Here is a 26069-nt window from a genome sequence, read left to right on the forward strand (position 1 = left end):
CTGTTCCAGCTCCCTGTGAAAGGGAGAATACGGTTGACTTCAAGGGCAAGCCATGAGTTTGCTGGATACATTCCAAAACAGGCTTTCCTCTGGGAAACGTCTCTTCAAACCACCTGCAGAAATTTTCTTCCACACAGCCCCTACAGTAAATCTTCTATTCTCAAGAGGCTTGTTTAATTTACAATAACATCGAATCACATACCTGTAACCCATCTGTCTGACTGAGGTACAGCTGGATGTTGACATAGTCAGGTCTGTTCTCTTGCCAAAACTGACAGGACATGAAAGTAAATAGACATTAAAATTTGTTCTGTATACACAGACTCTCTCCTATCCTAACATATGTGATTCTACGATTTGTTAAGATGTATCGTGTCTTATCACAGCCAACATCTACGAGCAAATGTACATATATATATACATATATATGTACCACAGACATGGCAGATTCTAGCATTAATAACCTGTCACCTACTGGTTTAATTAGTTATGATGGAGGTAGTGGACAGGATTAGTTCTCTGTTATCTTCATAGATACAAAATCAAACACGCTATATGTTACCCTAATATTCCCCTAAATCCTCCCCAATTATTTCTTATTTGATTCCCTAAGAGCCTCTAAATTTTACTCAAAAGTTCACTCAGAAAGAATATGAATTTTTAAAAGTAAAAAGTGATATTTAATAGGCATGCTAGGAATCACAAAACACAAAACAAACAAAACCTGGTTCCAGTTCCTACCTTCTTCTTATTCAGCACGGGTTTCCCTTGTATAAAAATGTATAAGGCAGCAAATATACCTGCCAAAATAAAATAGTCTGGAAAAGCTCTCAAACATTTTGAAATCTTGAAAAATAAACTGACAAAGAAAACTATCTGAAGAAAAATGAATTCAACAAAGGGGGTAAAAGGGTTTTGTCCCCATAGACATCCTTTTACCAGAAGGCAAAAATGAATCTGCTAATGACTCTGGCCTTGCTCTGACTGAATCCTGACTTCTGAAATCTACATTTAAAAAAATAGTATTATTCTTAAGGCTTCCTTTCACCACCCTGAAATAAGGAGATGCTGAAAGATAAGGAAAAGGAGTCAAAACGTCAAAAAAAAAAAAAAAAAAAACGTAGAAGAGAAGGAAGGAACACAATAATCATGGTGTGCTCTGGAGAACAGAGGTGAGTATCTGATGTGTAGAACCTGAGGGAAGGCTTAGCAGAGACCAACACTTCTTCAACAGCCAAACTATTTCTTGAGCATCAGTGGGCATAGTAGGTTTGCTGGAGATGGTATGGCTTTGCTGGACCTTATTGCAGCAAAAGGATCAATTGATTTCAAGTACTGTTTTTACAGAGTGTGAAAGTAATAATTTTTTAATGAATATATATTGGGGCTCAAAATAGAAGGTTCAGGAATGCAAAAGAAGTCATTTTGCAAACAGGGAGTAATTAAGTGAGGTTACATCACTCCTCCGGCACCCTTTATAATAGTAAGGGCACCTGGCAGGTGGCTAGAGACTTGTTTCTACTGCCATCACTGTATGACCTTGAGATATCTAGGGAGTTACTCAACTTATAAAGGGCCTCAGTTTCTCCATCAGGACAATGATAGAGTTGAATGACATTATCCTACAGGTTTCTTCCAGATCTAAAACTATACATTTTCTGACAGGTGGCAACTCTAAGTTATAAAATCCCAATAAAAACATATTTTACTTTTAAAGTGATAAGTGATGATTCTCAGCACCCATAATAGTCTTAAAATATAATCATTAAATTCCATACCACAGCTGCCTCAAGTTATACCCAAACACTAAAGTCATTTTATGGCCCTTCAGGAATTGAATCAGGGTTTATGAATTTTAATTGTGAGGAAACAGGAATTTCCAGGTGCCAGTAATGGATAGCACCTCACAAAACACATGACTTGCATTGATTTTTGTCTTAAATGTCTACCAGGATGCTCCTCTGAGATCACCCCAATAACTCCTGCATCAATAACTGCTGTTTGGAAGTAAGATCATCTATACCATTTTTCTAGATTCCACATATATGCTCGTATGTTAATATACAAGATTTGTTTTTCTCTTAACTAATGAGAACATACTGTATAGCACAGGGAACTCTACTTAATGCACTGTGGTGACCTAAAAGGCAAGGAAATCCAAAAAAGAGGGGATATATGTCTATGTATAGCCGATTTATTTTGCTGTGCAGTAGAAACTAACACAACACTGTAAATCAACGATACTCCAATAAAAATTAATTTAAACAAAAAGAAAAAAAATAACGTGTTTGGTGCCCACAGCCTCCAGAGAGAAGTATGCAGACTTAAATAATGTACCTAATGATTTCAATGTCTCCATTTTAACTTATCCCTCATTGAAAACAAGCAATAGTATCTACTAAAGAAACACACACACACACACAAACACACTGAACTTGGTAACTCAGTTGCAAACACAGAAAATAAAAAAAGACTTCTTTTTAACATCTTCCTCAGAGGCACAATTGAAGGACCAGTGTTCATCCTCTTGATGTGAAAAATAGAAACAGGTGTACAGAGGTGTGTGTAGAGATAATCACCACCACACTATTTATACTAGTTTTAATCTTTCATATTATTTACTCCATGGAATCCTAAGGGTAAAGCATATCCACCAAAAAATTTGAGAAGAAATCTTAAGATTGAACTACTTCGAATGTCCAGCAATTTATATTTTTTTCTTTCCTTTATTCCTTTCCTGCCCTGCTACTTGCCTTATAAAGCATCTATTATTCAAATGTGCCTTCCCACATCTTGGATCCAATTACAGCGTTTTATTAAAAAAAGTATAGGTTCTCTATCAGTTCAAAACAATTTTTTTAAACTAGAAAAACAGGCAAAGGTAGAATTAGGAAATCTGAGAAGTAATACAAGTGTTTGGTAAGCACAGGGAGAGAAGTTCAATCTCACTAACATTCAGGGAAAAATACAGTGAGATGCCACTGTTTAAGAGATGGATAGAAATTTGAAAGATTGGTAAGGTAATGTTTGGAATAAATTTCTCTTATATTCTTTGGTGGAAATGTAAATTGTTTTAGCCTCCTTGGGGGACATTTTTTTAGTATACGTTAAAAATTTAAATTCACTCCCAAAGTCCTCAGAGCCTCCAACTCAGGAAGTCCAGCCTCAGGCATTAACCTAGAAAAAATATCCACACATTTGAGAGTGGTATGCTCTTCTTGAAAGATTTTTCTCCCTTACCTCAGGGATAGAACTACCTCTTGGTTTCCTACTACCTCACTGGCCACTCTGACCAATCTCCTTTACTGACTTATCACTCATCTTCTGCCCCTCTAGAAACTGCAGTACCCCGAGGCTTGGTATATTCACACACACACTCTCAAGATGATCTACAATCATATACGTATGCTCAAATCCAATCAATGGCTTCTCATCTCTCCCTTTTTTTTTCTCCTGATTTAGCAGGCCCTTGGTGAGCCCCAGGAATCTGCACTTTTTTTTTTATTGTGGTAAAATATACATAGCATAAGACTGATCATTTTAACCGTTTTTTAAGTATACAGTTGATTAGCATTAAATACATTCACATTGTTGTGCAACCATCACCACCAATCCATTTTCAGAACTTCTTCATCTTCCCAATCTGAAACTCTGTGCCCATTAAACAGTAACTCCCCATTTGTCCTTCCTGGAAACCTGGCAACCACCACTCTACTTTTTGTCTCTATGAATTAGACTACTCTAGGTGCCTTATATAAGAGGAACCACACAACAGTTGTCCTTTTGTGTCTGGTTAGATAGTAATAAGTTTATAGAAAGCAATGTGCAGAACAATACAAATAGTATGGTAGAATGTATAGAATGCTCGTGAGTTACATCTGGTTACACAGATTGGGTGGGGATTTTGCTTCATGTGGATTATTAGAAAAATTTGTAGCAAAGATGCATATGTGTATTACTTGAATGACTTAAAAAATAAAGATAGATACATTAATAGATAAGTAACAGGTTACATGTAGGATAGACGAAAATGCCTGCTTTCATCTCTGTAAGGAATAAAACTTAGAATTTGGGATTTTTGAAATTCTGTATACTGTGCCAAAAGTCTGCTGATGATCTAACTTGGAATATCAAAGGTAGAGATAAGAGATAAGAGCTACTAGAACAAAGGATGAAAGGTGTAATAGTAATTGCCTGTTGATGTTTTCCTCTATCTGTCCTCTGTTACAATCTCATATGCATTCACATTTGCATGCATATGTATCCTATATGCATACATCACCAGCCATATGCATACATTTCTATGTTAAAACATTCCATGTTAAAACATGTTCTAGATACACACACAAATTCACAGATACCAATATCTGAAAAGATGTGTACCAAATTATTAACAGATGTTACCTCTTTTTTTTTTTTTAAGTTTAAGGGATTTTTCTTTCCTCCTCCCAACTTATCTGCATATTTTCTGGTTTATTCTATAGCGAGCACTTATTACTTTTACAATTTGAAATAAAATAATTTATTTTAAATTTAGAAAGCCGCAAAAGTAAAAACAAACCTAATTTTACCTTGTTATACAACACACATAGTAAGTCTGCAAACCAACGGAAGGACTGGATGTCTCTGCACACCCAAATAAAATACAGTCTTCTAAGCCTGTATGGTTTCCACTCATCCCTTTAAAATTAAAATAACATGATAGTGATTATGATGGCAAAAAAATTAAGAATCCCTATATACTTGAAATTTTGCTTCTCATTAGTAAGCAACCTATAGAAAAAACAGTCATTTACATTCTAGCATCTGACATACCACTTACTTTAACTCCCAAATTTATTTAAAATGCAATATACTGACTCAAAGATATGCTATACTCCATGAATTTAAGTGTTCATGCTTGTGGATATTATATGCATATCACCCATTTCCATTTGAAGGCAATACACTAAACTCCTGGATTAGAATAATATCAGCTCTGCATCTCAGGAAAAAAACAGTTCTCTATTTTCAGTGAATTCTATCACTCAGCAGGGCTCCAATGGTCATCTTGCCCTGGCTTCCAGGCAAAATGAACCAAAACCATTCCAGAAAGTTGGTTGTTAAAGAAAGAGATTTCACAACCACTTACTATGTAATGCATTCTAGCAACTCACAATTCCAAGTCTGGATTCCTCCTTATAATTATGAAGTAGGCGTGAGGTTAAGAAAATATTCTTCCTTTTTTTAAACTTTAGGTGTCCAAATAACTTGCAAAATGTTTTCAGAAACAATTTCTGGTTTGGAATATAGTTTTTTTTCTAAGAACCTCCAAAAAAGTCCCAAATTTATATCAAGTATTTAAAATTGAAATAAAATATCATTCAAACACATCACTTCAACTTATTACTTCTTTTTTAGTACTTCATAAAACAAACTTTTAATGCAAATTGTGTTTTCTTGAAAAGTGAACAGAATAGATTTTGTTTGTGGGTTTCATGACAATTACTGTCCATTAATTTTTGCTTATAATCCTAGAACTAAAATAACTGAATAAGTATATCCTGGTTAAGCAATCTTACCTTTGAAATTTTTATTCTTCAGTCTGTTATAAATTTGCTGAGTAACAGACCAAGGAATGATGTGCTCATTTGTCATCTCCTCAGAAAGGCTTTCCCTGACCATACATCTAAAATAACCTGGGCCCTTTATTTCTATATCCCATTAATCTCTCTTCTCTTCATCATAGTTCTAATATTTTCTGAAATAATGTTATTTATGAATTTTTCACTGGTTTATTTTCTTTCTGCCCCATTTGAATGTAAACTTTTTAAGAGCAGAGACTCTCTTTAGTCATTGCTGTATTACCAGAAACTATAAGATCAATCGGCACATAGGTGCTCAAAAATATTTGTTGACTAAATGCATTAGTAATGCCACTTGCCCCTGATGAGGAAGTAAAGAAACAGAGGCTGGTGGAATGACTTTAACAGAGGAAAAGGACAGAGGGATGCATAATTGTGATACTGACGTTATTCTACAAGAGAACACGCTGAAAGCCACAGACCACGTATTGAGAATCACTCAGTTATTCCCCTTATCAGTCAGTAAATGGAGTTCCTTGAACAATAAGTAAAAGAATTCTGGAAGGAATTACTTCTTACTGAAAGAGAGCTGCCTGAAATATTGACAGTTCTCTACTTGGACTAACATAATGGATCAAAATGACATACAGCAGAGTGTTGAGTATTGACGCAAAAGGAGTTACTCCAATGCCTCCAGCCACGCAGAGGCTAACCTCATAGTTCAGTGAGTCTTCAAATGGACTTCCAAAGGGACCATCAATGTAGAGCCTGTAGGCAAGGCAGACAAAGGTGGAAAAAATGAAAATGAGTTAAATTTCTATAATATGTGGCAAACATGATAAATCTAGTGTCTAGGCTTTGTGATGGCTCGGGCCTCATTTCATTGTTTCTCATAGTGATAAGCTTAAAGGAACAAGAAGTGTTGTTTATGAACTGTCAATATTAACACAAGCACATCTGTTTCACAGCATGCCTATTTTGAGGGAAGCATTCATTTAAAGTGTAGGGAAATGTATATAGGACCATGATAGTTAGCGAAGGACTAGTTAAAGCTTTGATCTATTTTATTACTATATTGGACTAAATTAAAATATCTTGTTTTATTGTGTCTAAATTCAATAATATTATTCTCCATGGTAAAGACAGCAGCAGAAATATTTCCTGAAACCTTTACCATGTGAACAGAAAAGAAACTAAGCCTGTTCCTCTTCTTGCCCTGGTTAGGTTTATTAGTATAGAAATAGCCAGAGCACAATCTCAAAGGAATCTCTGATTACTCTACTTGTGATTGTATATTCAAATGTATGTGTGTATGTGTGTGTATGTGTGTGAAATCCTTCTTAACTACAGTGAAACTTGAAAATCGTTCACTCAGTATTCATCCTCCCATTCTTTCTTGCTTTTTTTTTTGATTGAAGTATAGTTGATTTACAATGTTGTGTTAGTTTCCAGTGATTCAGTTATACATATACATGTATCTATTCTTTTTCAGATTATTTTCCCTTATAGGTTATTACAAAATATTGAGTATAGTTCCCTGGGTTATACAGTAAGTCCTTGTTGGTTACCTACTTTATATATAGTAGTGTGTATATGTTAATACTAAGCTCCTAATTTATCCCTTCCCCCCTTCCCCTTTGGTAACCATAAGTTTGTTTTCTATGTCTGTGGGTCTATTTCTGTTTTGTAAATAAGTTCATTTGTATCATTTTCTTAGATTCCACATATAAGCAGCATCATATGATATTTGTCTTTGTCTGGCTTACTTCACTTAGTATGATAATCTCTAGGTCCACCCATATTGTTATAAATGGCATTATTTCATTCTGAGCCATTATTCATGGCTGAGTAATATTCCATTGTATATATATACTACATCTTCTTTATCCATTCATCTGTCGATGGACATTTAGGTCTCATTCTTGCTTAGTAACAAAACATTAACGTTATTTAGGGAAGTAAAGTGCCCAGCCAAAATACGACATTTCACAGACTGTCTTGCATCTATTTCGGTTGTGTGACTATGTTCTGCCTAATGTGATATAAATGGAAGTGTAGTTAGGAAAACTGGAAGGCTCCTTGAAGGAAGCTGTCTCAGTTGAAAGTTGCATCTCTATCCTTGTCCCCTTCTTTCCTCCTTTCTGGTGCCTGAAATGTTGACTTGATGGTCTAAACACTTATCTTTGATGACTATAAAATTGCCATACCCTCTATGGACTGCCTAGTTCCAGATATCTTTATGTTAAAAAAAAGACCCATATATATAAAACACTGCCATTTTAAAGCTTTTTTCCTATTACAAAAAAAAACTTTCTTAAAAAATAGTAACTGTCCAGGGCTTCCCTGGTGGCGCAGTGGTTAAGAATCTGCCAGCCAATGCAGGAGACATGGGTTCGAGCCCTGGTCCGGGAAGATCCGGAGCAACTAAGCCCGTGCACCACAACTACTGAGCCTGCGCTCTACAGCCCGTGAGCCACAACTACGGAAGCCCACACGCCTAGAGCCCGTGCTCCGCAACAAGAGAAGCCACCACAATGAGAAGCCCGCGCACCACAACGAAGAGTAGCCCCTGCTCGCTGCAACCAGAGAAAAGCCTGTGCACAGCAACGAAGACCCAACACAGCCAAAAATAAATAAATAAAAAATAAAAATAAAAAAATTAAAATTAAAATTAAAATAAACTAAAAATTTTTAAAAACCTAGCAATTTAATTTAAAAGAACAGTATATAAAGGTAAAAAAAATAAATATTTTTTCTTAGTTGGCATTAAGTGGATAATAAAACTGAACAACTTCATAGTGTTTTAAAGATTACAAAACACATCTCTATAAAGTTCTGATTTGATCTCAGATCAATCCTGTGTTTGGCAAAAATGGACATTCCTCCACATATTCTATCTCGGTTGATGTCAAAGGAAATGTTACTTTTAATGAAATTTCAGAATATAACAAGCCTCTGGGGTAGTGAGGTTTTTATAAGAGAATAGCTATCTTTGAACTAAATTAGACAGCCCAAGGGTTATTTTTCTAACCAAAATAAATTTATAGGCCTAATCTTTCTGTTTATGTAGAGATACTACAATGTAAAACCAACAGCTTTTTCCTTGACTATTCTGACATCAATAGAGCTATGTGACTGGCACAGTGCTACATGCTTTAGCTGAATTATTTGTAATTATTAAACAAGAGTTAAGTGGTATTATTCTACTTCCTCAGTTAGGAAGCTGAGGTTCTAGAAATTTAAATATTTCCTCAAGGTCACACATCTGAGAAGTGGTTTATATTGACCACCAGAATGAACTCCATTTCTACTTATGAAGCCAAACAAATCAAAACTGTCTTCTTAAAAAAGGAGTTCATTCTAATCCTTTCAACCAGAGAAATAATGAATTGAACCCTTTTTTCACTGAATATTAACTCTTTATGTCTGAAAATATTTTTACCTTAAAGTCTATTTTATCTGAAACAAGATTTCTTTGGTTAGAATTTCTCTGCTGTATTCTTCACCTTCTTTAACTTCTCAGCCTGTCTTTATGTTCTGAGCAAATCTCTTGAAAACAGCTTATTGTCCTATTTCATTTTCTTATTCCAGTCTGACAGCATTTTCCTTTGAACTGTGGAATTTAGTTCAATGATGTTGAATTACGTACCACAATATCACCTGTACTGTTTGTCCAACTTTTTGTTTCTTCCCCTCCCCCCCCCTTTTTTTTGACTACTTTTATGTTAAGTGTTGGTCTCTGCTTTTACCTTTCTGTAAGTAAATTATGATTTTTCCTAGGGTGAATTTATTTTTATTATGTTGCTTGAGATTCATTGAGATCCCTGAATTTGAGCTATTATTTCTTCAAATATTACATCTCCTTCACTCTTTCTTTTTCTTCTTTTGAACCTCTAATGTAAAGGAATGCATGAACTTCTCACTCCATCCACCATACCTCAACCTTTCTTTCATATTTTCCATACCTTTGTCTCTGTGTGTTGCATTCTGGATAATTATTTCAGTTCTACTTGACAATTCATTATTCTCTCCATGGCTGTGATAAACTGCTCAAGTTTATGATATTGTATCTCTCACTTCTAGAAGGTCTATTGGCTCTTTTTCAAAAGTGTTTTGAGAAATTTGATTGTCCTTTGTCTCTTAATCATTATTTTAATACTCTCTTTTATTTCTTTTGACATATTAAATATTTGTTTTATACTTTTTAAATATACAATTTTACTAACATGTGATTTGTTTCATTTTTTTAAAAATACGAGCTCTTTGATGCCTCATGTATAGGAATACTTTGAGGATTAAAACGTGTCCCTCCAAAAGAGCATTTTCATTTTCCTCTTCCAGGCCACAAAAGGGCACCATGAATCTGGAATCACTTTAAACTAAATTTTTGTCTCTGTGTTTAGTGGGCTATATACATATTGTGAATTCACTGTTTCAACTCAAGTGAGAGGGAGCTTGTGCTTATTAAATATCAGGGGAGATTTCTTTTCTAATTCCCCTCAGAACCAAGGACAAAATAAGTCAATTATCTCTACCACCTCCTTCTGCCGAGCCGACTATTTAATCTCTAGTTTATCCACTGGGCCATCTGCAGGGGTCTCTGATCTGCTCTCCAACCCTCCTCAGAGCCCAGGACTTATCTCTTGTCCACTACACATATGGCCTGTTAAAACCAGCTCTAACTTTTGGGGGTAAATACATATGATGTTAGGAGCAAATAGAAGCTTTAGCACTCACTTCACTTATTCATCTAGGTAGGACATTCCTTATGGGTTACGACCCCAAGCAATTATTTTTATCTCCTACCATATCAAACATGTATTAAAATTACTAATGTTTGTGTGCTTAGATTTTTAGGCTTTCTATACTAGTAAGATTATTATTGAGCATCTAGTATGCTATGTTATGTTTATTTTTCACTCTTAAATACACACATACACATACATAAACATATAGGTGGATCTCCACTATTGGAATTAATTCCTATAGAAAGTTAAGGAGAATTTGTTTTTGCCCTTTGATTTTGTTTTTTTTTATTGTGCTGGCTAACTTAGGCTTGATCTGCTAATATGTGACTTGAAATGTTTATTACTATGCAAAAACTAGTTCAAATAATATAAAAGAAAAGCTACCAAGCTCTTCAAACTGTGCACACACTAGGTAGTTAACTGGAAACACGAATTATAAGCTGACCAACCCCTAGTGAATCTTCAAGTAAAACACCTAGCCAAATTTCACACCCCATTCCAACATATATTTAAACCCAGCTGCAAGCCACACTACTCTTAGAGGGAGTATATTCAGTTAAAATAAACACTTTGAGTTTAGACTTTTATACTACATCAGCCTTTCCAACAAAGAGTGCTATTTTTTAAATTGTATTTACTCTGGAATGTTATTTATTAAGATGATAACCGAATCTTTTTATTTTCTGTCCACTTATCTGCATTTAGGTGCAAATATTTTACAATTTCTTTTTCTCAAACAAATCATTCCATCCCTTTCCTAGTTTTCTTCTTTTTCCCACACGGCAACTTATCCTCCCGCTGAAAGCAAGGTGTATAGCTCGCTGGCTTAGTTGCTGGCTAATTTTAGTGTGAATAAACTCTTAAACCTCAGATTTATTTATGCTATGTTTTGTTTTGTCATTTCTTTTCCATTAGTGTAGAGAGCTCAATTCAATTAAGAAATAGAAGTAAAATGTCATTATTATGCATCTTGTCTTCACAGACCAAAAAAAAAAAAAAAAAAAAAAAAAGAGAGGGTAGGGGAAGAAACAGAAAACGTGGGACAAATAATGAGCACAAAATAATTCTGTAGAATGTAATTCAACGTAAATGAACTAACATCTTCAGCTCAACGGGAAAGACTGTCAGACTAAAATAAGACAATAAAATTGAGTCATGGGTTTTTTCAAGAGACTCAGCTAAAAAATAGGGTACAAAAAAGTTGAAAGTTAAAGAATAAAAATATAGGAGGAAAATTTATTCGAAAGCAAAATATTTGTAGTCAACACTTAGTTCAGATAAAATAGACTTTAAGGAAAAAACATTGTTACAGATATGATGTTACTAATCATTGGTAATTCAGCTCGGTGGGGTGTGCTTTCAGATTTTCCTTTGTTATCAAAGATGGGTGACCATGAGGCGAGAGGCTTCTTTATTCTACTCTCTTCTTTTCTGTTCAGCATGCTGAACACTCCTCTTTTCCCTGGTTACAGATGTGATAAAATTTGACCTTGAAAGGAATGAAAAGCCTTCCATTAGGCTTTGACTAATATGTGGTATGTTTCCATCCAAAGTGTGGTTCTTGGACCAATAGCATTAATTTTATATGAGAACTTGTTAGAAGACAGAATTTTAGATCCAACCTCAGACTTACTGAATCAGAATCTGTGTTTTAATAAGGCCTCTGGGTGGTTTGTAAACACATTAAAGCCTGAGAAGCACTTCTCTAACGCGTCTTTCCAGAGAATTCCGTTAATGTTGATAATAAAGTGAGATTTCCCCCTCTATTTTTCTTTTGTATTCTGTGAATATTATCTTCTTCGAGACTTTATAGAAAGCGATGATTTAGTTATTTCAAGATCTGGAGGGTAATGTCTGCTACCTGAATGTGAATCTTTCCCAAAATTGTACAATCAATAAGGAATGCAAATAAAATCACACATAATTCATATCAGCATTACCAGTAGACAGAGAATAACTATTGTAGAAAAATGATCACTAAATACCAACAGAAAAAAAAAAAGTGGTTGAAAAGGAAGACAGGCAAGTAATGTCATATACATATATATATATACATATATATAACTGTAGACTCTGAAATCAAAACCAAAACAATGACACAGAACTATATTTAAAAATATAATCCAAGAAAGTAAGAGTTCAGAAATACCATCAACAAAATCTCAACCTATAAAGTTAGACAGCCTTTGGGAATTAAGTGTAATATTATCATATTTTGTGAGTATATGGATTTTAATGTTTTGTCTCACCTTCCTCTGCCATCATTTTTCTCCTCCCTAGGTGATTCTGGAATAACAGAACCCCAAAATGCTGGATTTCAGCTGTGACACAACTTACCAGGTGCAACATTTTTCAGACAGAAAGAAATAATCACTCTACTGTTATAAGTTTCTATCATTCTAGCTTCTAGGCTTACTCTTTGATTGATTAGAGGCTATTAATAAACAAGAGGTAAATTATATAAGTAAGATAAACTCATAGAATAAATGGGTAAAACAAACAAAATACTACACATGAAAGTGCTTTGAAAACAATAAAATGCCATAAAAATAAAACATATTTTATAAATACAGCTAGCCCTATTGTCTAGGAATCACCAGATTTCCTCCTTGGGTTTTACTACTAACTCAAAAACCCAGGAAAACCAGGACACTGTTAAAATAGTTTAGCTCAGTCGTTATCTCCAGTTGCTGGCGTACAATAGGCACTAAAAAATTTTGGTTGAAAGAAGTACTGAAAGAATAAAATATGTTCAACACGTTCATTTGCCTTTAATTTAGAGACAATACGCTTGCAACCTCGTTCACTAGAGGGGAGGATGCTCACAGTAGGGTAAAATTTTCTGTTCTCAAAACTTTCACAGCAATTACTTTCAGTACAGAGATTTTAACAGCAAAAAAATAGCCTTTTAAAATCCAAGTAGGAGGGAAAATTGCAACTTAAAAGAGTTATTAAAGAAAATTTAAGGAAGATGAATAAAACTATGTGTTTACTATATAGTAATATAGTAAATTAGAATGTAGGCTCTAAATCGAGTTTAAATCATGGCTTCACCAGCTAGTAGCTGTGTAACCTTGAGCAAGTTACCTATCACTTTGTACCTCAATTACACTCTTTGTAAACAGAAGGTGATGTAAATAATACACACCTCACTAGTTATTGTAAGGATTAAATGAGATAATTCAGGCAAGGTAAAGACCACTGGTTGTCTACCCTTTATCTGTTTTCTCTCCCTTATTCCCAATTGGTGGTGGCGTTACAGTAATGTATCCACTTAAGAAAAAAAAAATGACTATATTTCCCACCCTTTCTTACAAAGACATAAGACCCACTTTAGGGTAATAAGATGTAAGACGTTTGGGGTTGGGGTTCTGAGCAGCTCCTTGAACAGGAGGACGCTGACTCAGCTTGCCTGCACCTGTTATGCCCTCTGCTCTTCTTTCTTCTGTCTGGAAAGAGAATACGATGGCTGAAGCTGAAAGAGGCATCTTGCAGTCGAGAGAAGGAAAGGGGAGTTGCAGACACCTCAGATGTAATATGCTGACCCTGAATTAATATAAGCCACCATTTACCTCGGTACTTCTTGTCACATGAGAAAAACAAGCCCTCATCACTTTTAGCTATGTTTCTGTTTTATGTAGCTGAATGCAAATATTTGATAAAATATTTTAACATGGTGCCTGGATATAGTAAGTGTGTGATAAATATTAGATTTTATTATTAATAATAAAGAGTTATAATTTACATACATTTAATGCTGGTGCAAATGTACATTTCTGGAAAATTATTTGCCTTTGTTATCTTCACCTGATTAACTTTTACTTTAAAAATGATTCTAATTTAAAAAAAAATTAAAAACTATCTGAGACCCTTACCTCCCAAAACCTAAAATAAGGTATCATAATAATAGATACTCCTCATTGAACATTTAATTTAACCCAGGACCTACCTAAATGTTCTATATACACCTTCACTCCTAATCCACACAACAACCTTTACAGGAAGGTATAATCTCGCTTTTACTGGGGTGGGAACCAAAACTCAAAATGTTAAGTAATTTCCTCAAGGCCACGTTTCTATTAAGAAGCGTTACTAAATTTCTTGTAAGACTGACTCCAAAGCTCATCTTCTTAATGATCACATATTAATGATTACAGTCAATTAGAAATTATTTTGGTTAGGGATAATACATAAAGGCAAAACAAAATATGAAAAGGGCACATTGTGTCAAGGAACTCCTGGAAATTCCTGCTTTGCAGGATGGAAGGGTTCAGAGCCATCCTTCATATAACAGTTGTTTCTGGGAAAAAGGTGAATGTGATTAACTGTTTCCCTGGAAAGGATAGTTGCAGTTTTAGACTATTCCATTCCCAGGAAGTCATCATATCAATAAAAACAACAAGGAGTGGGAGGGAGTTAAAAAGCCTGAGAAAGTCTTTGAAATCTTTCTATCTTTCTCTAATGGTCCTCAAATGTTAGTGTGCATCAGAATTGTTTGGAGGGCTTGCTAAACACAGAGTGCTGGCCTCCACCCCCAGATTTTCTGGGTCAGTAAGTCTGGGGTAAAGTCTGAGAACTTGTGTTTCTAACAATATCCCATGTGGCATTGACGGTGCTAGAAGAGCAGGTAAGGAGGATAGAGAGTGAGCTGGTGCAGGTGGGGATTTTAAATATGGTGACCCAGGCAGGCCCTTAACATTTAAGTTAAGACTTGGTGGGAGGTGGTGGGTAGTGGTCCACACTGCTTAGACTTTAGGAACAACTTAAGGAAGAAAACTTCACCAGTAGAGGGCTAAGAAATCTCCGTAATTAACGAGTGAGTGATTAATACATAATACAATCTCATGCATAAATAAAAGCAACATTGTTCGAAAAACTGCTTTGATTGATGTCTGTTTCTTGGAGTTCTGAATCATTTAATCAAGATTTTCCAACAGAAACCGTTAATTAATTTAGGGGTTGCAAAGAGAAAACTTCTTTGGCAAGAAGTTCCCATAAAACAAGTATATTATCAAAATTATACTACCATAACCATTATGAATTGATTAATTTTTAACTGCTTTTTTAATATTCATTTTTACTATAGGCTCATAAACTGTTTCTAAAATCATGGCTTAACTTTGATAATATCTCACTCTTCTAGAGCTGAGAATATTGTTGAGGAGCTATATATGCAAAAAGGAGGTTGTTTCTATCCAAGGATGTTAAGATAGGATTTTAAGATTTTTAACAAAGGAAGAACTTCAGGCCACTTTCTCTCTCAACTGATAGACAATTTCTGAGTCAAAGACAAATAAAAAATTAAAAAAACTAAAAACAGCTGATGTCTGAGAAGATATATGACAGCTGACAATGCAAGATAAGGCAGAACAAAGAAGGTAAATAGCTCTCAGAGGCAGTAGATGGAGAATCCAATATGCTTAACTTAATCTCCTAGAAAGTGTTTACTTCGTCAACTTGTTCTAAGATTTCAGCTGCCTGACCTCCCAGCTACAGGTTCATCTTGGCCCCATCCTTGAACCAGTTCTTATTTGAGTCCAGAACCAGTTATTCTCTCACTCGGCACTGACGCATCCTTATTCCTTGTCCATTAGTCTTGCACTAACAGAGTTCTTTGACTTATATGTCTGAGCAGAATCTTCACAATTTCAGCAGTGCCTCAGTTTTTGTAGAATTGTTCAGTGTTTTTCTTTTTGGTGGTCCACCTTGCTTTTGCAGTCCTGATGGCAGGGTTTTTACTTGTGAATCCCAGCCCAGGGGCTGGGACCTACTATCTATGGATAGATCAGCTTAATTTCGACATTATGCTTGCCTAGATTGGAAAATATTCAAGAATTAAGAATCCTAAAAATATCCATTTTTTTAGATCTCCTGCCAGCCAGGTGTTGGAATATCATCTACTAAATAAAAGAAAACCTAAGTTTAGGGATGAGAAAATGAGAGACAGTAATCCTTTAATATTATGTACATTATGAAGAATGTTATGACTAGCTGTGATTGTGGAAACTACTAGAACAGCTGTGCATCCATCATAAGCGGGCCCACAGTAGAAAGAGTCCCTTCCTGATTAATCACTCTGCAATCAGATCCCATTACCCAGAGCCATCATTGTTGGGCAGAACATATCCATTCTGGCAGGATCTAGACTGGAATGAAGACACTAAAGCAGACCATGGGGTAGAACCTCACCACCCTGCCCTGAGGTGAGGCATAGCTTTGGGAAAAGATAGAATAGAGCTGGGAATTGGGATACTAATGAGAATTCACATTTGCAAAAGCTCAGGTACTTTACATCATTTTATTTAACAATCACAAAGCTTTACGAGGTAGAATTATGCCAGGCACTGTGTGTTCCTCAAAGCAACATTAGAGGGAAGGTACTTATCTGTCTATCTACCCACCCATCCCTAGTTCCTGACACAGAGCTCCTAAACTCTTGTGCATACGGGTACTAGGAAAATCTTTTATTCTAGTATTTAGTCTTTGACTCTTATTCCTGACACAGAGCTCCTAAGACCTTTGTAATTTCCTCCATGATAGGCGCATCTGACACAGAGTTCCTATATTCTTGGAATTTCCTGATTCTAGGAATGTCTCTTGCTCTGATGAGACAATTCTTGGTGGGCTCCAGGATGCAGCTGGTCACCAGAAATGCCAGGCCATGATTAGAAGCTTGGAAGTTTCAGCTCCACCTCCCTATTCTCTGGAGAGGGGAGAGTAGCTGGAAATGAAGTTAATAACTGACCATGCCTCTGTGACGAAGCCTCCATAAAAAGGGGTTTAGAGAGCTCCCAGGTTGATGAACACATCTACATGCCAAGGGAGTGGTGCACGCCAACTCTACGGGGACAGAATCTCTTGCACTTGGGACCCTTCCAGACTTCACCTTATGTATCTCTTCATCTGGCTGTTCATCTGTATGCTTTTTCATATCCTTTATTGTATAATAAATCCCTACGTGTTTCCCTGAGTTCTGTGAGCGAAGGACAGAATCCAAGAAGAGGGTCATGGGAACCCTGACTTGTAGCTAATTTGGGCAGAAGCTGTAAGTAACTTGGGAGCCTACTACTTGTGATTGGCATCTTAAGTGGGAGTGAGCAATCATATGGGACTGAACCCTTAACCTGTAGGGTCTGCAACTAACTCTGGTGAGTGTCAGAATTGAATTGAATTGCCAGACACCCATCTGGTATCAAAGAATTGGCTGGTGCGGGAAAAACTCCCACGTACCTGGTGTTAGAAGTATGGTATGTGAGAGTAAAGGAGAAACAGGGAGTTTTTCCTGTAGTGCTAATATTGTATTTGAAAGAGAGGGAAAAAAAATCATGCTCAGAAAGACCTCCCACTTGTCCTCAGTCATGGGGACAGTAAGCCAGCATGTGATACAAGTGAAACTGCTTGAATTCCTTCCTTGAAGTCCTTCCTCTTCCCTTCCCTCCCGTCACCCTTTCATCCTCTCCCCCCTCTTCTTTTTGCCCAATAATCATCCCATTCTGCTGACTGTGCCTCCTAATCATTCTCAGACATCTATCTGCTTTTCCCTATTACTATTATGACAGAATTGATCCTTTATCACTTCTCCCCTGAATATGAAACACGATCTCTCAATGAACCACCCACTTTCACGGTTCCATATGCTGTTATGCTCTTTGTTCCATCTATAAAAAGCCTCTTCATCTGGTTCCATAGCACTTGTCAAGATTTTCCCCAAAGGGAAAATTAAACTTTACATGAATTGCCTAGACAGGAAGGCACTTTATCTTCTCTTCTCCCATTGAATTTAGTACTTCTCTATAATTTATAAGACTTATCATATTGTTATAATTAATTTCTCCATTAAACTTTGATTCTACTTTTCCCCCATGGGACTCTAGGTCCCTCAAAGCCATATACTATGTCCTAATCATTTTTGTATTTTCAGTAATTATGACTGCTTCTGGTGCATGTAGTTTTTCAATAAATATTTGAAGAATGGAAAAATGGACAGATGAATAAATGAGAGGCAGTATAGCACAATTAGGTATAATCTGGAGGCCAAACAGACCTGGGTTTGAGACCCAGCTCTGCCATGTGACTTTGGATAAGTCACTTAACCCCTTTAAATTTTAGTCCCTTAATCTGTAAAATCTGTAAAATTGGGAAAATGGTCCTACCTAACTCATAGGGGATGCTAAAGATTAAATGAAATAATGCATATAAAGCACATAACACAATCTTGGCATGTAAAAAGTGTTAAATATTGCTATTTTTTATTATGAGTGAGAATAACTTCGCTCAGGTAACAAATATATTACAAATGTGCAAATTGAACAAAAATTACTGAAGTGGGAGGGAGGGTCTCTGGAAGAAGAGGAACTCAAAACTTTCTTTGGGAAGAGAAAGGAAGACAATTTGGAGAATAGATGACATCTGGAAAGGTCATCTGAGGCTCTGCAATTTAAGTATATTACTCAATATCACTGTTTTAAGCCATTTTTAAACAGCCCATTGGAAATGACATTGAGTTGAGACATTGCTTTTATTGTCCAAATAATCAAGGTTGTCCTCTGGTGGCAAACCAAGCCAAAAAGAAAGAGCTCTGAATTTTGTCATAAATAGTATTCCCCTCTCTAAACAGTTCTGACATTAAGCATTCCAGAGAATTTGATCTTTATGAGAACCAAATAGAGATACGTGACATTTTATTTCTGTTTTCCACAATATTTTTATACGTATTATGATTAAACTTTCAGAGCCATTGGAATATGTTTTGCTGGCCTAATTGCCAACATGGTTGCAAGTCATTTGTGAGTAAAATTATGCCAAATGTCTTCAACCATTTTACATCCCGAAGCTGCATTTACAAGGATAAGAATATTTATAGCTACCCTCTATTCTAAATACATTATAAACCTAAAGCCTTCACAGTTAATAACGATGATGACAGCTAAGAAATGAGCAACAAAACTTAAGCTCATTATCTCCATTTCTTTCCTCTAACCTATGAATCAATATTTACTTTGTATTAAGTATGCATTCATTTCCTGCTTTTCACTCATCTGTCTATTTCTGACACATCTATTCCTGCTCTGCGAATTTTCATGGTGCAGCATCTTCTATGACATTCTGATGAGAATGGATGTGCCCGGTTTTGGCAATGGGTCAACTTTGAATTCAGGAATGTAAGAATGTGACTAATTAGCATTATTATATTTTAGAACAATGTTCCCCAGCACCATCGCAGGTAACATTTTTTAAAAAATGGCTTTCCCTTAAAAAACACACGTACACACACATTTCAAGAACTAGTCAGTTCTCTTCATGAATATTTTCCCTAAATAAAAGACACCCTTTTCTGTGTTTCATTATCTGTTTGGTGTCTCGATAAGATGCTCAAGATTATAGGGACACTATGCTCACTAGAGAACCCACCCCCAATCCAAATTACCACAGTCCATTCATCAGCCTATATTAACCAGTGTAGAGTGAGTCTCACTTAAAGAAGGTCAGCTACATTATCCTCTGTAAATATCACTCTGTAACACCACGTAATATAGGGCAAATAAGTCACTTCTTAACACATATTTTCGCTCTTAAAATGTATTTCTCACAAATGGAGTCTATATTCAATGAGTCAGTAAAAGAATTAGAATAATCTTAATGTAGTGCGAATGTAAATTGATACAGCCACTATGGAGAACAGTATGGAGGTTCCTTAAAAAACTAAAAATAGAACAACCATGTGACCCAGCAATCCAACTACTGGGCATATACCCTGAGAAAACCATAATTCAAAAAGAGACAGGTACCACAATGTTCACTGCAGCACTATTTACAATAGCCAGGACATGGAAGCAACCTAAGTGTCCATCATCGGATGAATGGATAAAGAAGATGTGGCACATATATACAATGGAATACTACTCAGCCATAAAAAGAAACGAAATTGAGTTATTTGTAGTAAGGTGGATGGAGTTAGAGTCTGTCATACAGAGTGAAGTAAGTCAGAAAGAGAAAAACAAATACCGTATACTAACACATATATATGGAATCCAAAAAAAAAAAAAAAAAGGTTCTGATGAACCCAGAGGCAGGACAGGAATAAAGATGCAGAGGTAGAGAATGGACTTGAGGACACGGGGAGTGGAAACGGTAAGCTGGGACGAGGTGAGAGAGTAGCACTGACATATATACACTATCAAATGTAAAATAGATAGCTAGTGGGAAGCAGCCGCATAGCACAGGGAGATCAGCTCGGTGGTTTGTGACCACCTAGAGGGGTGGGATAGGGAGAGTGGGAGGGAGATGCAAGAGGGAGGGGATATGGGGATATATGTATACATATAGCTGATTCACTTTGTTATACAGCAGAAACTAACACAACCTTGTAAAGCAATTATACTCCAATAAAGATGTTAAAAAAAAAATAATATGGTTATATCTGTAAGTGCCAAAAACTTATCTGGTAGAATTCAGCAGCCAATTCTATGTTTATTAATATAAAAACATAATGTCATTTACTATAAAGCAGATCTGGCTGCTGAAATTTTAACGAGATACAAATAAATTAAACTCTCAAACAATTACTAAAAAAAAAATCTTAATATAAATAGGTATACTGCATTGTGAATAAAAGCAACAAATACTAACGGTTTGATTAAACTTTCAGCTTTCTAGAAATCTTTGTGTGTCACAAAATTACAAATTCCTTGACTTTTAGTTATCTTCAATAATGAATAAATGAGAGTATATCTGAGAGTGAATATAAATGAGAGAAAAAATGAGAGTATTAAAAACCATGAATAATACAAAATTAGTTTAAATTAGGTCTAGACACACAGATTCCCTGCCCACTTGTATTTACTAATTGGCCCTTACCACAACTTTCTCTTCTACCGCAACATTGTTTAAGTGGGCATTGTTTACACACACAGAGTTTTTGCTCCTATGCCCTTCCCTGGACCAACTCAACACTGCCTAGGCACAGCACAAACAGAATTATATTATCCTTTCTCTGTCCCCCAGCATCTCCTAAAATTCTGCCAAACTAGACATTAAATCAGCTATGCGAAGATGAAAATGCTTAATATTCTGTAACTTAAATAAACTAATTGTATTTAATCCAGAATTTTATGTAAATATTTTCAGCCCCAGAAACCTTTAATTAGCATATTTTCATTTGATAGTTCAGAAAACTGAAGCTCATAAAGATGTTAAGTGGTCACCTAAGCAGTGCCTCACATCAGCATCTCGCAGTAATTTAGAAATATTGAATAAATAGTACTTCCCTAAATATTAATAAGGGTGGGTTGACGAAAGTATCTTGGCATAAAAGCTATCCTGCAAGATAAATGAACAACCTATTTCCTACGGTGTTTGGAAACATGCAAATCTAGTTAATTCTAGATGCAATTTTAAATAAATAGCAATAAATAACATCTGCAGCTAAAATGCAGTATTTACTATGTGTCAAGCTCAGTTCAAAATATTTTTTTATTACTTCATTTAATCTTTGCATCATGCTTGAGTGGTAAGTATTATTATCTTCCTCCTTTCACACAGGTGGAACTGAGGCACAGAGGGTTAGGTCACCCAGGTCACCAAGTCAGCAGGGAAGGCAATCTGCTTCAGAGTCTGCACACTTAACTGCCGTAATACGGTGTGTGTGGCATCAATGGATGATTTTTATTTCTTTAATCTGCAGATGTCAAAAAGTATATCTACTCCAAGGGTTAGACACTGACAAAGGATTGTCACATGATGTCTGTTAAATATTAGAATGGATCACATCACTATCAGAAAAGAAATCTAAGAACAAGAAGGATACTTGTAAAATGATACAGCTAAGGAAACTTAGACTGCAGACAGATTACCAGCTGAGAAACCATTGTAAATCTCCTTTAAACAATGGTGTCAGTCAGACAGTAAGCCTAAGAGGCAGAAAAGCAAGTATCACTGGCCCCTGCAAATAGCAGCTGTGGGCAAAAATACTGATAGACATGCATGGGTCTCTTCAGGCACCTCCATGCTCCCTGCCAACATGAACATGAGTAATGTACCCATGCAAGGCTTGTCCAGGCACATGTATGTCCCTGTGAGTACTGGGAGGAGATTGGAAGATTATTGCTAGAGATTAAACCTGGATTAATATCTGAAACAATGAACAGATAATTCAGATTATATATTTATTTTGTGACCAGAATTAAGTAAATATTATCATAGCTATGTAATCAGGGAAAAACTCAGGTGAAGTTCAGTAAATACTTGAATAAACTGCCAAACTGAGCAAAGAATGAATCATTTAGCATCATGATGAGTTTTGATTAAATATGTGTAAGCCAAGCTCTAATTCTTTAATTTGGTGACCGTTTTTTCTATTTCAGATAACAGTTTATTCATTCTTTAGCCTGTTGCATACTAGCTAGTAAAGAGAGTCAGATTACTCAAAAAGTAGAGGGTACTCCAAGCTTCCACAGGAAGGATCAAGATACCAGCATACATCAGCTTTTAGGGAAGAGAATACCTAATAAAAGCCTGGTACTTCCTTATTCTCTGGGAAGATGAGGCACACTGCTTCAATCAATTCATACACTTGTGGCATCTAAGAAAAAGTCTATCCCATTTAAGAAAGAGTTATCAAGATGCTAAAGAAGAATAAATTCCTGAAATCATATCTAGCATGTGGTTATTTTGAAAACCACTTATTAACATAGGCAGAACACTCTATGACATAAATCACAGCAAGATCCTTTTTGACCCACCTCCTAGAGGAATGGAAATAAAAACAAAAATAAACAAATGGGACCTAATGAAACTTAAAAGCTTTTGCACAGCAAAGGAAATCATAAACAAGACCAAAAGACAACCCTCAGAATGGGAGAAAATATTTGCAAATGAAGCAACTGACAAAGGATTAATCTCCAGAATTTACAAGCAGCTCAATATCAAAAAAACAAACAACCCAATCCAAAAATGGGCAGAAGACCTAAATAGACATTTCTCCAAAGAAGATATACAGATTGCCAACAGACACATGAAAGAATGCTCAACATCATTAATCATTAGAGAAATGCAAATCAAAACTACAATGAGATATCATCTCACACCAGTCGGAATGGCCATCATCAAAAAACCTACAAACAATAAGTGCTGGAGAGGGTGTGGAGAAAAGGGAACCCTCTTGCACTGTTGATGGGAATGTAAATTGATACAGCCACTATGGAGAACAGTATGGAGGTTCCTTAAAAAACTAAAAATAGAACAACCATACGACCCAGCAATCCCACTACTGGGCATATACCCTGAGAAACCTATAATTCAAAAAGAGTCATGTACCACAATGTTCATTGCAGCTCTATTTACAATAGCCAGGACATGGAAGCAACCTAAGTGTCCATCAACAGATGAATGGATAAAGAAGATGTGGCACATATATACAATGGAATATTACTCAGCCATAAAAAGAAACGAAATGGAGGTATTTGTAGTGAGGTGGATGGAGTCAGAGTCTGTCATACAGAGTGAAGTAAGTCAGAAAGAGAAAAACAAATACCGTATGCTAACACATATACATGGAATCTAAAAAAAAAAAAAAGGTCATGAAGAACCTAGTGGCAAGACGGGAATAAAGACGCAGACCTACTAGAGAATGGACTTGAGGATATGGGGAGGGGGAAGGGTAAGCTAGGACAAAGTGAGAGAGTGGCATGGACATATATACACTAGCAAATGTAAAATAGATAGCTAGTGGGAAGCAGCCGAATAGCACAGGGAGATCAGCTCAGTGCTTTGTGACCACCTAGAGGGGTGGGATAGGGAGGGTGGGAGGGAGGGAGACACAAGAGGGAAGAGATATGGGGATATATGTATATATATAAGTGATTCACTTTCTTTTACAGCAGAAACTAACACACCATTTTAAAGCAATTATACTCCAATAAAGATGTTAAAAATATATATATATATACATATATAAATAAATCCTTACATTTAAAGGATAGAAAACAGGAAACCAGATGAGGGATTAGCTGTGAAGAGCCTGAGACATTATAGTTCAGGAGATGCTCTAGTTAGTTAGGTTAGGTTTTTCAGGCCTTTTCAGAAATCCTGAAAAGGAAACATTTTTTCTTTGCCCTCCCAAAGCTCGCCCATCACTACGCCCATTCCCTTCACAATACCTAGGGAACTCCTATTGCTTACTTGGGATAATTTCTAGATTGAATGAAGGGCAGAATCTCGGAGTCTTGACTAGATGGAGGAAGTAGTAAATCTCGAAATCGTTCTGTCAAAAGAAAAATAAACAACAGGCTATGAAAAAAGTCATAAAATAATTTCAAAATAGAATTATTTCCTATTCTTTTAATTTCTTAACTATTTTGACTGCATATCTTGTATTAGAAATTTACCCACCATTTTATGTACTACCAAAATAGGTTTTTATTTCACTTTAATGACTATGCATATTTTTCTAATTAAGATATCATAACAACTGCATATATAAAAATAGCAAGTATTCATTAGTATAAACTAATACTAAAATCTTATAATTGAAAGGTTAGAGGAAACATATATGACCAATAAATATACCAAGAGATGCACAAACTCATTAGTAACCTGGGAAATGAGAATTAAAACCACACACCATAAGATAGCATTCACATTATGTGGCATTCAGTTGACAGAAATTAATCTCACAAGACCAAGTGTTAGGATTGTATCAACATAAGCTCTTATGTAATTCTGGTGGAAATGCAAGTTGGTGCAATAGCTTTGGAAAACAATTCAGTATTACCTTTTAAGTTTAACTTTTGCATACCCTATGAGCCAATATTTCCTTCCCTAGGTATATACTCTGCAGAAACTTTCAAATATGTCTCAGGCAGCAAGAAAAAGAATAGTCATAGCAGCACTGGTCAGAACAACATAAATGGAAACAACTCAATTGCCTAGAAACAGGAGAATGGATAATTTGTGGTATATTCACACAATAGAATATTCGTTGAAGTGAAACAATGAATTCAGTTACAAATAAAAACACAGTGAATCATATTAGTATGATGTTGAGTGAAAAAAATACCAGCAGATTACATATACAAGAATATTATTTTTTGTTGAGTTAAAAACTAACTAAGCAATGTGTTATTTGGGTATGTTATATATGAAACAAAGAAAACCAGTGAAAAAAGGGATGATATAAACAATTCAGGACAATGGTTACCTTTTAGAAGGAGTGAGGGGATGAAATAGGAGAAAAGCAAAAAGGCAGGTGAAAGAAATTGTTAATAAAGTCATATGTATTCATTATAGCATCATAAATCAGTTTATGAATGAATGAATGAGAGCCAGAAATTGTCCAATGATGACAGTGGGTCATGAACCAAGAATTTGATTAATACAATTCTATACTCATGAATTCATAATGAAAGAAAGAGGGAGAAAGGGAGGAAAAGAAAGAGGAAGAGAAAGAGACAGGGAGGGAAGAAGTGAGACAGGAAACGGAAAAGAAGAGAAGGAAAAAAAGGAGTGTGGAGAAAGGAAGAATCCTCAGTTCTACCTTAGAAATAGTTAAAACGAAAAGCTATCTGCACTGATAGAGTAATCTATCACTTTAATACTGATCCCACATTTCTAGGATTAGATAGTCACTATCTCTAGAGTCATCCCTAGGGAAGGCTTCCTTGATCCCTCCTCCTTCTTTCTTTCTTCCTGCCAAATCTGGAATAGATGGCCCTGCTGGGTACTCCTAGTACACTCTGTGCTACGCTCTCATAGAATCTAT

The 26069-nt window shown here is 35.7% G+C and overlaps 1 protein-coding gene across 3 annotated transcripts in view; it reads right to left on the reverse strand.

Moving 5' to 3' along the window:
- Positions 1-26069, reverse strand: part of NOX4 (NADPH oxidase 4) — a 146364-nt gene that overhangs the window by 15408 nt on the left and 104887 nt on the right. For all 3 annotated transcript variants that reach the window (XM_082340468.1, XM_082340467.1, XM_082340469.1), the window contains 4 exons: positions 24491-24572; positions 6213-6332; positions 4572-4680; positions 203-271 (listed from right to left, as the gene is read on the reverse strand). In XM_082340468.1, coding sequence (XP_082196594.1) covers positions 203-271; positions 4572-4680; positions 6213-6332; positions 24491-24572 — 380 coding nt within the window. The remainder of the gene's footprint in view (positions 1-202; positions 272-4571; positions 4681-6212; positions 6333-24490; positions 24573-26069) is intronic.

This window comes from Balaenoptera borealis (assembly GCF_965194805.1).
Source record: "Balaenoptera borealis genome assembly, chromosome: 11".
NCBI classification, from domain to species: domain Eukaryota; kingdom Metazoa; phylum Chordata; class Mammalia; order Artiodactyla; family Balaenopteridae; genus Balaenoptera; species Balaenoptera borealis.